Genomic DNA, 14,479 nt, shown 5'->3' with positions numbered 1-14,479 from the left:
GTGGTAAGTCCACATGTGCTCCAGCATTAATTGATAGGTTTTAATATCAAAGTTTAGAAGGGTTGCACATGGACCCCACATGTGCTTTTGTGCGAAACTTAAGCCAACCACAACCACCCTTCACAATTCAAACCATTTGGTCATCAAAGACTCCAAAAATATGAGCAGGACAGATTGTGGGATTTACACTGAAAATAACATATTGTATAATCACAGTACTATGGGTAGTTTTAGCATTAATTTCACTGTGAAAATTGTGACTTGCAAGCACTACTCCCTCAAGAATCTAAACCGAGGAATTCTTGTTTCACTGGTCAACCAATGACTGCAGTGCTGCCCTCGCAAACCTGGCATCTGATCTGAGATCAAAATTATTATTTACTTCTTGGCAAAAGCTGGAGGGTTAGTCCATGTTATTTTACACCTAAAAACAGGCAAAAGATGAAAGCTGAGTTCTGATGGTGTGCATAGATATACAGAGGGAGAAAAAAAATGTCCTGCCTCCTAAGATATTATATGATACTATCCATCTGATATTCTTTAAGACACTTTTACTTAATGTCAGCCAGAGAAGGAGAGGGGCAAAACCCCCAAAATATAGTCCTATCAGTACAATAGGCAGAATCACGGGAAATATTCATTATCAGCAGTTTCTTTTCTCCCAGTTCCAAATGCATTTTTTTGAGCAAGACAAGAAAACATATGAACCAGATCAGATTAGTTTCCAGAAAGAATCTGGTTATGAATATTGGATAAAGCTGTTGTTAATCACTGGAGCAGGAAGTGATACAACTGCCTTACCAGAGATAATGATTTTTAGGATATTAGGCTTGTTCTTCTATTAATCTCTGCTGCTACTGAATTTCATTGTCACTGATCTACTAATGCCACAAGGAAGCACAATCTTCTTTTTCTGTCCTACTTTTTCATGATGATCAGTACTAAGCAATCTAGGGATCATAACAAACATGATGACAATGCTGCACGGCAATAAACTAGATCCTGCTCGAGGTCTAGTATTGGCCTTGTGCTGAAGGCATCACTGAGGTAGCTAGGAAACACACTTATATTCCTATGCTAGAATTTTTGTCATGATCAGTGCTGGTGTTCCAGGCACTAAAGTCATAGCTGACATTGATCTTAAAGTGTTCCGTATATTTTTATGTGCTGACACGGAACAGGCACATAGTGAAGTATTTGTTAAAATATAATAAACGATTACAAGAAGAGTGAAGGTAGTTATCTTCACTAATTATTAAATAAAAAGTTAAGCTCACTACAAATGGCAGCTCAGACCCTTGGTGGGTTTCATGTTGCTGCCACAGGCAGTAAGAATATCATGAGATACAGTCATGGACAATCTGACATTTGTGCCCTCTCATAAGAGACAGCGCTGGTCATGCATCAAGCATTAAAAAATCCTATCTAGCAGACATAATGTGTATGCTATAGCAGCACTTGACACATTAACAGACATAGAACACATCTTAAACATACATAGCAGGAGCTGGTAGGAATGGAACAGCGCTGTGAGGGCCCTGGCCTGACAGCACAGAAAATATGACCAGAGGAAATCTTACTCTCCTGTCCCTGAGAAACAACACCCTGCACACCTGAATACAGTAGCTGAATGAAGCCCTCTGTGCCTCAGAACCACAGTCTCACTGGTGGAGGGAAAATGCAAGGGTATGGAAAAAACATGGTCCAACAGTGAGGTTCACGCTTACACACACTTGAATAGCTCAACTGTTCAGAATTTTCTTGAACAAAATTTACAGAGGACATTCACTGAAATTTTCCCATTCCCAAAATACTTAAAAGCCAGGTCAGCTATGTTCAGTTACTTGCAACATATACACATTTAATTTCAGTCATGCCTAAGCACAGTAACTTAAAGATCATTGAAGCAAAAAAAAACCTATCAATTACTCCTGTTCTGTAGCTTTCACTATATTTTAAAAAGCAAAACAAGAAAATACGGTTAGTAGATTTTAAAGTGTAAACATGTCTAAATTGATATTTTCACTTGTGCACTTTCAAAGTTCCATATATCAAGCTCTGCTAGTTCAAAACCACAGCTAAGATTCAAGGATAATGAACTACTGTTCTCAAGAAATACCGTACAAACAGAAAGCAGATAATTTTGCATGTAGGTAAAGGTACAGTCTAAAGAAAAAGAAAACGCAGCAACTTTTCCATGCCTGCTTGTAACTGCATGTTTTCACTGGTGACAACTATCTGACACCTGGCAAACATCAGTATGCGCAAAAGCAAAACTGGTTTGGAAAATGTCATTGTTCTTACTAACCCATCTCTGTTCTGCTTTTGTACAATATTGCTCCTGCCAGTGTAGGCTGTGAAATGAGAAGTATCTCTGTTCAGTTAAACCACATTCAGATCTGACACATGCAGAGTTGTGAAGAAGTAAAGTAATTACAAAGCTCTGCCCATCAAAAATTAGAAGGCATAAAAAAAAGAAAAACAAAACAAAAAAAGAACTTTAATGACTGGTTCAGCAACACAACCCTGTCTGTACATGAATCTTGTATTTAATTGTGAAATTCCGTTTATCCTAAAAAGACTGTTTTTCATGACAGATTTAACTGCAGCCCCACTTATGTGCACATTTTGTGGTTTAAAAGAACACTGTTAGTTCTTGTGTTTTTCATAATGCAGTACTAGCCAATGGCTCCTGAGACCACTATGCAGGCTTCTAAACATTAGGATCAGTTGCCAGATTCACCGTGTAAGCCTGCCAGGCTGAGTTTCTAGTCCTTGTCCTGTGCAAGGCACAGGAACTGGGAATGCAACATAAGATTATTTGGTTTTATAATTGAAAAAACAGTAATTTATTATTATTATGTATTAAACCAAGATGACTTTCAGCCTCATTCTCCCAAGACTAGATGAATGGAAAACATATGTTCAACCCATGTATGAGGGCACAGATGTGAAAGGAGTAAACAAAGCATCACTTGGCAGCTTCGCTATGGGATGACTATGAAACAACAGTAGCTCACTTGAAGTAACTCTACCCTCACCTCAGATCCACAAACATTAGTAACTGTACTATAATGGGAGGGCAGGGAAAAAGGAGAAGCCAGAAATATTGGAAAGAAATTTGGAAGAAAGCCTAGAGGAGATGAAGTACAACTGTAATGAAAAACCCTCAAAGAAGGATCTTCCCTGATTGCCTTTTTGCTCTGCTTTTTAGGTTATATTTGCAGTAATTTTGGTTTATATGACTTTTGATATACAGATTTATTCTTCCCTGAGAGAATGTACCATGAAGTTTTAATTAAGTAACGACAAGCTAAGAGAACACTTCAAATTTATTACAAAACAAACATAAAACCTTGCTGCACAAGAGACTGTGGACTATATATCTTGTAGGAAATGCAGTAATTACCTCATGCCTCTTAATGCTAATTTCCTAATTTTTAAGTATCCTGCATATTTTTCCCCAGACAGTTAACAATAATTTTCTTAAGCAACAGCAACAGTACATGGCAAGAAAAAACAACTATTAGATTTCTAGATTTACATGTTTGTGTGGAAAATCTATTCCAGAAAGCTAAGTGACATTTATGTTGCCTTTCACACATTCCATCACTGTAGAATTTTAGAATTATAGCTGAAAACAAATTATTTCTCCCTCATTCGTTTTAGCACTATGCTATTTTCAGGGGCTTAGCATAACTGCAACAATAAACAGCAAGCAGTATGCAAGAATTCATGCAAAATAATCCCAAAATAGCAATGGTAAGCAGCTCAACACTAACACTATCGTTTTTTCAGCAGTACTCAAGGCAGTACTGCTTAAATGGTGTTATTCTAGAGACTTCACCTGTTGTTGCTATATCAAATGAAATATTTTGCTTCTTCAGGATCTTTGCAAAACCACAGAAGAGATCACAAGATGATGCAATCTTAAGATGTTAAAAAAAACTAAAAGAGGATCTGTCTTGAGTGAAAATAAAATGGTTCAACCTCAATGTAAGAACGACTGAAGCGACGGGAGTGGAAAGGGGAATATACAACACTTGGAAGCCTTCAGTGGAGAAAGGACAAGTGTTACAAATCTTCACCTGTGACTGCCTCCCCACCAAGCTTAAGTAGCCAGAAATCAGTACTACAGTACTCACAAGAAAGGTTTACCACCTCGCTATAAGAACTGGCATGCTGTCCTTCTTAAACAATTACATAAAATTGGGAACTGATATTACTAGCGTGAGCACTCAGTTATTCTCTGTTTCCTCCCTCAGCTACTCTCCCTACGTCTTGCATTCCTTTCTTAATGTTCCTGCTCCTTCCTCCGGCACTGAGTACCACTAACCACACCCCCTACCCTGCCACTCACCATGCCACTACAAACTAATTTGAAGGGGCACAAAAAAATTAACCTTCCCTCACTTCAAGCTCACAGTTAATAAAGGTGCATGCCCAGCTGTGTATCTGTCATCTCTAGAATGGATTACTGTAATTCACATGATGTGAAGCTGATGACAATGTCTCCAACCGGTAGAGGATGCAGCCATTTGCTTCCTCCATGGTTTAGGTCAAAGTGACTTCTCAGGCTCTATTGCCCAATTATTTTTAGATTCCAGTTCAAATCCTTGACTGTAGCCTCCAAAGATCAAACTTGTGGTACATTAAAGATTTTACTTTTATCTGTGACTATTAGGAATTTACACACTTCTTGAACAAAACAGAAGAAAGCTCTGCATCAAACTTTTTAGTTGGAAAAAAAACATTTCCAGTTGTGGGATTCGAGCTCAGCGTGATCTTTTAGAAGATTTTAAAGGGACAGAAGAATCTAAGTATTTCTAAAATAGACTACAAAACTGTCCTTTCTGAAGGCACTCCTCCACAGTAGCAGAGAGTACACAATTATTTTCAGCCTAGGACAAGAAGACTAAAGAAAGAAAGAAAGAAAAGAGAAAACCCATACTTCAGTAAGAGTTTTATCCTAAAAAGGCAAGAGTCAGAAGTTGACTGAGAACATCACTATTATTAATTCTACTTAGCAAGCACTGAGATACTATGGTTATGGGAAACAATATAAATCACTAAGATAAATAGAAAGTGATGGGTAGCAAAATTAAACTGCAGAAACATTTTTAGGCAGTAAAAATTGCCTTGGAATTTAATACCCTTTCCTCTCCTTTAAATGACCCCATGCATGCTGGGATTAAAGAACTGTAACAATGTGACTGCAGTAAACTCCACACCTTGAACAATCAGATACCTAATGTCTGACTTAACAGGCAACAAGAGCACCAGCTAAGTCACTCAAACTACGTAAATAGAGTCCTTGTCCACACTTACGCTTATTTTTTGACAATTTCAGCAGCCTAATTAGCTTCACCTACACTGGTCCAGATACATAAAATCAGTCAAAAGAAAAGTAACTTTTCGTTGCTGGTGAGCATGTGCTGAGGTTTGTATTTAGAAATTAATAAGAGAAATTATTTTCTAGATGCTTCTTTCTGTTCCAGCTGCTCCAACCTGCCCAAGGTATTTTTTACTGCATCATAACACTCTTGTTAAATGAAAACAAAAAACCCCACAAAACAAAAACAAAAAAGCTTTGCTCAAAAGTATTTTGTATTTCTATAAAAAAGGCATTGAATACTTTCTCAAGAAATCACTTAAGTGTTCAAGTCGACAAGTAGTCCTTTCCATCAGAGATACACATCTCACCTTTCAAGGCTGCTTGTTCAGCTTGCGTATACATCCCCAGAAAGAAGTACGTACAGGCAAGGTTCACCCAAACATCTGGATTGCAAGCTGGTTGTTTGGTTAAGGCCTCATATTCCTATAACAGAAGAGAGGGTTGATTTTTTAAAAATGTGTAATAGCACAGACTTGTATTAAATATCATTCTTTCTTCCACTGTTTTACAACATATCATTAAATTATTGAGATCAAATAACTTATTCTCAAGTTCATTACCATTCTTACAATGAAACTATTGCATTTTAACCTAAGGTATGTCCCTAGCTCTTTTTTATTTACAGCAACAGAACATACAACATGGACAAGCAGTGCTATGAATCTTCACTGTAGGAGCATGAATTCTGTCAACAGCAAAGTTACAAATATTAAAAAAATTATTATTAATATATTATTATTTGCCTTTATGAAAGATAAATATATTTAAGTTATAAAGGCATCAACATAACCAACTTTTCCCCATCTTTTCCTAACTTCCCCTCCAGTCAAAGCCTGGGACTCATAAACACCAGTGAAATCTCTTTGTGAATACTTACTGGAGCAAGCGTTAAACATGCTTTTATAAACCTGTAGGTAGTGTCTTAGTACAGAATAAAACAGTGGTCTCCAAAGTGGGATGTGCACACCCCAGTGGTTGTGCAAGACAATACCATTGGGTGCAGGAAGAAAATTCTTTTTGGTGCCATTAATATCTAAAATATTTTTTAAATAGTGTTTATTTTGTCTTTATCTTATCCTTTTTTAATTTCTATTTTTGTGTTTTATAATTACACAATGTACTAGTACAGTAGTACATATATATAAATTTATAAAATGTATGTATGTATATATATTGGGGGAGAGTGCTCTAAAGTTTTTTACTGTTAGGGGCACATGATCAAAATTGTTCGGAGACCACTGCATTAAATACAAGCCTACAAGTTGGTATTGGGCAGATTCAAGAGTTCCTAACAGATAAGCTTTAGTTATAGTAAATATTACCAAACTGTGCTTAACTTCACCATTTCCCATTTTAATACTTATAGCCAACAGCTACAGAAAACCAGTAGATGCTGTATTCTGATATTTCTTACACATCAACATTCATTACATAGCCCTTAATACTGTCACATAAACTGCTTCATTTCTTGTTATTTGTTAAACAGTAAAAACTTAACATCAATCTCTCAATCTACTTTCTTCAATGAAGAAAAACTTTGGAGCTACCAAACAGTGACATTCCTGAAGATAAACATCTTAGCACTGAGGTGTCTCTCTGCCTCTGTTTTTAGAACCTATTGTTATGCAAAGCGATCTTTTTTCTTCCTCTGTCAGGTTTCTGACAGAAAAGGAAGGACCACCCCAGTGAAAGTGCCTCCTGCTGGTGCTCCTGCTCTCCATCCAGCCACATCCAACAGGCAGCATTAGGCAAAGCAGGTAGGGTCACACAAGGCTCTCACAAGACCTGCTGAAAGAATGCCATCCACGTGCTTCCCAATTGCCAGAAGCCTCTCATCCCTCCCAGCAGCACAACCCCTTGACGACTCTGTACTCTTCCTCCAAACACATGAAATTTCCCTCTGCCTAGGGATAGTTTACCATATTGTGCCACTACAGGTGGAAAGGCACAGATATATACATAGCACTAGATAAAATAAGCCACGCCCAAAGGACAGCAAATCCCAAGAACAGAAACATGCTGACAACAATAAAGTTTACAGTTTGCAAGCACAAAGAATTTTTTTTCTTGTTGCCAAGGGAAAGTAAACTGCATTCCCAAACAGAGATGATGTTAGTAGGGTATGCCCTTAAAAGCCAGCTCAGTCTTGCTAGTACTTCAGGGACTAGCTGTCCTTCAAGATGATTTAAAATAAATAAATAAAAATAATTTTTAAAAAAGAATTACATAGACGCCAACCTTTCCTACTGAGGCCAGTTCAGTCTTGACGTAGGCCTGTCACAGAGCTCAGAGACAGGCCACTGCTGTTTACTGGGACCATCTGGAATCTTTCAAAATCCGTTCAGATTAAATGCACCCAAAGGTCTCTTTCGGCTATTGCTTCAAGCAGATTAATTGGAAAAGACAAAGTGCACAAACACAAGTCATGTTCTGGCTTGGCCATTCAAAGCAAGCCATAAATAAAGAGTGCTCCAGCAGTACCAACGTGAATCTATGGAAACACTGTAAATAAAAGTGAGGACTATCAGTGCTCCTTACCCTGTAGTTCTGGGCCATGAGCCCAGACTATGCGTTGTTGCCCCTTTTCTCACTAAAAGGCATTCAACAGCAGTCTCTCAAAGACTACTTCACAAGAGCCTTCCCCCCACTCTCCAAAAAAACCCAACAAAACCAAACAAATTAAATATTCCAAAAACTTTCCCAACAGTCAACTTGTGGCATATTTTTGCCAAACAGCAGCGTAACAACTTCTTGCTATTTCACTCTCCTCCACCTCTCACCCCTATCATGAGACATGCACTTTTCCTCAAAAGCAGGCTGCCAGGCTGACTGCCTACAACTGTTGACACCTACTGATGTGAGGCCAGCAGGATTCTGCCCAGTGCCTTTATTACTTGTCTGGATCCTCCAAACCCATAAACACAGACCCTGAAGGGCCAATAAACAAGCCAACCTATAGGGCTGCCCCACAAGTGCTAAAAGGAGGTGTGGAGATACTCATCATAAGCTGGCTACATTCAAAAGAGAGAAGCCTAGAGAACTTCCAAGAGCCAAAAATCCATCTTTCACTTCCTAGCTTCAGCTGTTAGGAACTTGAATGTACTTGTATTCTCACACTTCACAACAGAAGTACTTGAGCAAGACCAGATATTGCTCATGGATGAGCCATTACCCTAGTATCCCCCTATTCCTTTCATAATTCAGTTTGACCAAAATTATCTTGAGCTGAGCCAGAGTAGGCAGGAGGTCCCATCCAGTGAAGAGGTGGAACGCCTCCTGATTCTCTGCTAGGAGGGAGGTGGCAGACAGCAGAGACTGTTTGAATCCCTGGCTGGTAGTTTGTGATATTTTGACAGAAACAATGCATTGAAGGCTTTGGCCCAGGGATTGTGTTTTGCTCTCACATGCAGCTGATGATCCAAATTGGCATTACCATGTCTGGCAGCTGTACCATGCGAGCATCCTGTGTGCCTAAGCCCAGCCAGAGGGTGCAAAGTGCAAATGTGAAACCAGGTCTTGAACCCAACCTAGCAGCACACCCACCCTTGCCAATTCCGCTCTTAAATTGTCAATATCTCAAATAGGTCTTACAACCCTTCCTTCCTTAGGTCCTGGCTGCTTCAATTTATAAGATCAGGCAGCTCAGAAACAGAATCATCAGGCTGATGCTTGGATTCTGGTCCTCGAGTGATGTTGCGAATTTTTTCAGGAATAGTTCAATATTAGTGCTATGAACAAGCCATGGCAGAAAGACAGGTGGGTTTTTCCCCCACTAGGGATAGCAGAGGTGGAAGACTTCAGAAAACTAATTAGATGTTGCCACCTGCTAGGGCAGTTTTGCTTGCCATATGATGTCAGGAAGACACTGCCCACCCACTGTTAGTAAAAATCAGTTTGTGAGTGAAGGAAGCAAGACATTCCCCATGCAGGGACTGCCACCATGACTGCTGGAAGGGTGAAATCCAGTGCAGTACCATTTGTAAATTGGTGTACTGCAGTAGGGATGATCCCATCAGACCAGTGTCAGTGATACATCCTTTGAGAAAGGCATCTACCTACTAAGAAGGGGAAAGTGTAACCTAGTGAAGCTGAGGTTAGAGCTCTACCTAGAGAATACACGTTCTGTTATTGTAGGCACACCAACAGTCAGGAATTCTCTCATGCAAATATGCCAGGTATTTTGCTGTTATTCTCTCTGAAGATATTCTTGGAGCCACAGGTCTGTGTGTTTTTCATTTTTTCCCTGCTTCTCCCAGTAGTGGATGATGGCCACCTCACCCCAACTCTCAAGTGTCTCCAAAAGTTGTCATGCAACCAGCATGCCTGGCTCACTGTGAAAGTATCATTACAAGTAAAAGGATTATTGAGCAGCAGAGTTTCTGAAGAGCCTCATCATCAGGTATATGGAATACAAATCATAGACTGGGAATATAGTGGCACAGGCATGTTGTCACTTGCAGGCACTTAGGAGTGTGAATCATTTAGATTATGTGTAATGTCACTCTGGGGAATTCTGCATAATCTCCTACCCATAGTATTTTATTTACAGTCCTCTCAGCCCACCCCAAAGAGTGCTCCAAGATCTAGAGAGTAAAGATAATCCAGGAATTTGTCCTTGAGAATAGAGCAATAATGCCTCTGTAACATAGCGGATGAGATACAGCATTCTGCTTCAACCTTGACGCTGATAATTGAAAGGCAATTCAGCCTCTACAGTCAGCACTCTTTCCCTTGATTACTACAAGCCTGGAAATTGCAAGACAGTGTTCTGTCCCAAAAGAAACTAGGTAAGATGCAGAGGCTCATTTCCCACATGCCACAGCAAAATGACAAAGTTATCAGGACTCACCACTGTGCCAAAAATCAGCCTTAAATCTGAAAAAATAGGCCCTGTGATCGCTCACTTAAAAAAAAACAATCAAACAAACCAACCACAAACCACACATACAAGCCTTTTACAGTCCCTACTCGGCAGAAAAACGGGAAAAACCCGAATATGTTGCAGTTTTTAAAAGCCTGAATCAACAGCATCACCTAGTGGTGAATCAAACACCACATACAAAACCTAATCTTAAAAAAAAAATTTCTGTTACTCTTTCTTTGAAGGAAAAATTTAAAAACTGTGCTGCCTATGAAAGCACCTACTAGGTATTCCAAATAACAGAATTTATTTCAAACAAAATACAAGCTATTTTTCATTTCTATACAAACATTTTTGTTTTTAAACTTTCACTTCTAATTACACCCAACATCCAGATATAAATAAACTGCTTGTTACATTCTAAACAACTCTAAACATGAACATTAAGTTACCACTGTGCTCTATACTACTTTTTTACATTCTATGTATACTGTCAGTTTGATTCACTGAGCATTTCTAACATCTCCAACGGATATTTGCTCTTCAGTTTTTTAAGGCAAGGGCCTTGTGAACTTACTCGTAAGCTTTAGAAATTCTCTTTCTGCCTCACATATGAATCTTGTGCGTGTGACCATGTATTACTATAGTTAAACACCTAATTTTATCTAAGAGGGAAAATAACATTATTGTTCTATAGCCTATTTCTCCATGGTTATTTTCTTTTGTTAATACTTCAAAGTATAATCTGGTTTTAATATTTCTTCCAGGGAAAGCAAGTTAAAAGACCATGAAAAGTTTCCACAGCATGGCTATACTTCACAGTACATTATGATGGAGATCTCCACCAGCTGACCTTGACCAAAAGCAGTAAGCCTTAAATAGTGCAATAAAGCATTGTACAGACACAGCAATTCACATCTGTAGGAATACAGCAATGAGACAAACACTGCTCAGGCAGACCAAGTTGTTTCCAAATCTTCAGTAGCTTATACGCAGCCTTGAGCGTATCACCACACCGCTCTCCACAACAGTCTCTGTTCTGATGTGCACACTGATTCCAAGCCCTCGGAGGTACAGGGGAAGGCAAAATACAAATTTAAGACTTCTACAGGGAAATAGGCTAGCACAACTGAGAAGATAAAGGGATCCTAGGGACACTGGCAACAAACTGATTAGCAACAAACCGGGTTTTGCTGGAGACAGAGTTGCATATGGACTCATGTACTGAAAGAGACACAACAGCACCGTATGGTCTAAATATTAAAGATTTATGTGTATTTGAATAATTAATGTCTTTTTGTGACTTAAAGCTTTTGGAGAATAAGAATGTCTCATTTCACTGAGCTACCTAATACAAGAAAACACAAAGAACATTAAATGGCCAGGGGCATCAACCTCTAGAGAAAGAATTTTAAAAGTATGCATATCAGAGATAAGCTACATAATGAAGACAAAGATGTAATTAAACCTGAAAAAAAACCTGTGAAAAGCTAGCTGTAAAAAGGGAATGGAAAGTTTAGGACATGAACTATGACTTTTAAAAGGGCCAATCGGGCTACTGAGCCTAGTATTAAATCACAGAATCACAAAATGGCAGGGGTTGGAAGGGACCTTTGGAGATCATCTTGTCCAACCCCCCTGCCTGAGCAGGGACACCTAGAGCACGGGGCACAGGACCACCCTCAGGCGGGTTTTGAATGTCTCCAGGGAGGGAGACTCCACAACCACTCTGGGCAGCCTGTTCCGCTGCTACCTGTCACCCTCACAGTAAGGAAGTTTTTTCTCATATTTAAGTAGAACTTCCTGTGTTCCAACTTGTGTCCATTGCCCCAGTCCTGTCAAATCAGACAGTAGGTACCTGTAAAAAAAGGTCTATTTTGATAAGCAAATACCCTTTTTTTTCCCAATCCAAACTGCTTTCTACAGCATCTGTCTTATTACCATACATTTGTACCTTAACTGGCTGGCAGAACTGTTCCCTATTACAGAACATCTTCTTTCTGTTGTCTTTGCCTTACCACAACACCCCAATTTCCAACCTCAGGGAGCAGAACTTTCCCACCTTACCTCCAGTGCTCTCTTGTAGTCACCCAAATGAAAGGCAGAGTATCCGATCCAAAGGTCAGCATCCTCCTCCTGCTCACCCACGTGCCGTTTAAACTTTGTAGAGAAGGAAGGATGTAAGAATTTTGTCAGCTGCCACAGAATTCATAAAGCCCCACAGGTAATCAAAGTAATATTAGGCTATCTGATATCATGGATGGCTTGACAGCTGTGGATGCTGTTGGGGTGAAGCTGCTCTCACTTTTCTGAAGGAAGCAGCAGGCAACCCTCACATGCCAAACAGATATTGTAGTGAAAAAGTGTACTCTCTGTTGCGCTAATAACGCAAAAACTGAGAAGAAGATTATGGGAGGACTTGTAAGACAACGAATAACTCCTGGGAAATACTGGCACATAAACTCTTCAGAGTTACCTAAATGTAATCAGCATAAATATTTATTGGTATTAGTAGAAACATTCTCAAGGTTGGCCAGAGGCTTTCCCTTGTCTCACCAACAAAGCTAAAGAAGTAATTAGGGTTTTACTGAAATAAATTATTCCTAGATTTGGTATTCCAGAGGGAATCTCCTCTGAATATGGGCCTCATTTTACTACAGATGTAGTATAGGGAATTTCCAAATTTTTACAGATTAAGCGGGAATTACACACCCCCTGGAGGCCTCAATCTAGTGGAAAAATAGAAAGGCTGAATCAGACCCTTAACAGGCAAGTCTCTAAACTTTGCCAGGAAGGACACCTTAAATGGATAGAAGCCTTACCTTTAGCTGTGTTGCAAATTCGAATAACCCCTAGGGTTAAGGAGGGAGTAAGCCCCTTTGAGATCGATATGGGAACGCATATCCCACAAACCTCTTAAACATCAAGAGAGACCAAATGCATAAAGGGGACAGGCTGCCAGCAAGGAATACTTGATTCCTATCTCGCAGACTTTGTCTTCACTACACAGGTACCTAAATCAAAGGACTTCTCTTCCCTTGGACACACCAGTCCGCCCATTCCAGCCCGGGGCCACTGTCTACCGCCCTCCCGAGGGGAGCGGGAGAGCCAGGGTGCCGGCGGCGCCCCCGGGCCGGGGCCTCCGCCCCCGCCGCGACCGCTACCTCCAGCAAGGCGATGGCACCGGTGAAGTCCCTCAGGGACAGGAGCTCTTCCAGCTGCGGCACCTTCTTCCCCTTCTTCCTCCGCCTGTCTCCTGCCGGCGGGGCACCCCCCACAGCCGGCTTGGCCCGGGAGAGCATCTGCGGCAGAGAGCAGAGCGCGGCCGGGTGAGAGCGGGACCTCGGCGGGGCTTCCCCCGCCCGAGAAGGAAGCACCGCGGCCGCCCCGCGCCTCCCGCCCCGCCGCCCCTCACCATCCTGCCGCCGGGACCGGGCTCCTCACTCCGCCGACGGCGCCGTTGCCAGGGTAACCGCAGGACGGCGGAAGGCGGCAGCGCAGACCTGAGCGCGGCGGCGAATAGGCGCCGGCTGGCGACTGGCGCCGCCCCCCAGGGTTCCGCCTCCGCTGCGGCGGGCGTCGATCTCCGTAGCGACCATGGGAGGGAGGGAGGTCGGCCGATCCTCTCCCTCGATCTGTCTGTGCGGTTGCTGGCATCCCGGACACGTAGGGCCCTGTGCCTTGTGGTCTAATTCCAGCTGCCGGCACTTAGACCGCCATACACACACACGCACACACACGTGCAGCACAGAGTACCCTCGCCCAGGAAAATGGTAAGAATTGGAGTTTAAGATGAAGGCGAGAGACACTGCGCTGATCAGGTACAGGGCACGGCCAGAGAAATGTACTGATGAGCAACTGGTTTGCACATCGACAGCCCCCTTTTATCCCCTTGTCCTGTGTCCCGTAGTGGTTCCTTCCCAAACCTGCTTAATTTCTTCCTTTCCCCACCTTTGGTCCTTTGCTTAAACATCCCATAATAAGTCTTGTGCAATCCCAAAATGCTCTTCCTTGGCATGCCATAATGAGCAACCCCCCTCACTCTGTCAGGTCCAGAGAGCTTCTTCCATTGACCAGAGAGCTTCTCTTCATGGGTTGATCGCTCTTCTGTGACAGCCCCATGGGGAGGGAGTCCCACAGAGGTTTATACTGTCCTGGTAAACATAGCCACTCCATCTGTATTTCTATAACTATAGAGATGAAAGCATAATATAAAATGTTAA

General features: G+C 41.2%; 1 protein-coding gene across 3 annotated transcripts in view; it reads right to left on the bottom strand.

Annotated features, from left to right (window-relative positions):
- Positions 1-13,768, bottom strand: part of IFT56 (intraflagellar transport 56) — a 51,932-nt gene extending 38,164 nt beyond the window's left edge. For all 3 annotated transcript variants that reach the window (XR_010373173.1, XM_064452982.1, XM_064452991.1), the window contains exons 1-4: positions 13,672-13,768; positions 13,421-13,558; positions 12,324-12,416; positions 5,704-5,818 (exon numbers count right to left, since the gene is read on the bottom strand). Coding sequence is in view for 2 of the 3 variants with exons in the window: in XM_064452982.1 (XP_064309052.1) it covers positions 5,704-5,818; positions 12,324-12,416; positions 13,421-13,558; positions 13,672-13,674 (349 nt within the window). In the remaining variant the exon portion in view is untranslated. The remainder of the gene's footprint in view (positions 1-5,703; positions 5,819-12,323; positions 12,417-13,420; positions 13,559-13,671) is intronic.
- Between the last annotated feature and the right edge of the window lie 711 nt (positions 13,769-14,479).

This window comes from Phalacrocorax carbo, chromosome 1 (genome assembly GCF_963921805.1).
Source record: "Phalacrocorax carbo chromosome 1, bPhaCar2.1, whole genome shotgun sequence".
NCBI lineage: Eukaryota > Metazoa > Chordata > Aves > Suliformes > Phalacrocoracidae > Phalacrocorax > Phalacrocorax carbo.
The sequence above is the reverse complement of the archived record's forward strand: the minus strand, read 5'-3'. Positions and strand labels throughout refer to the sequence as shown.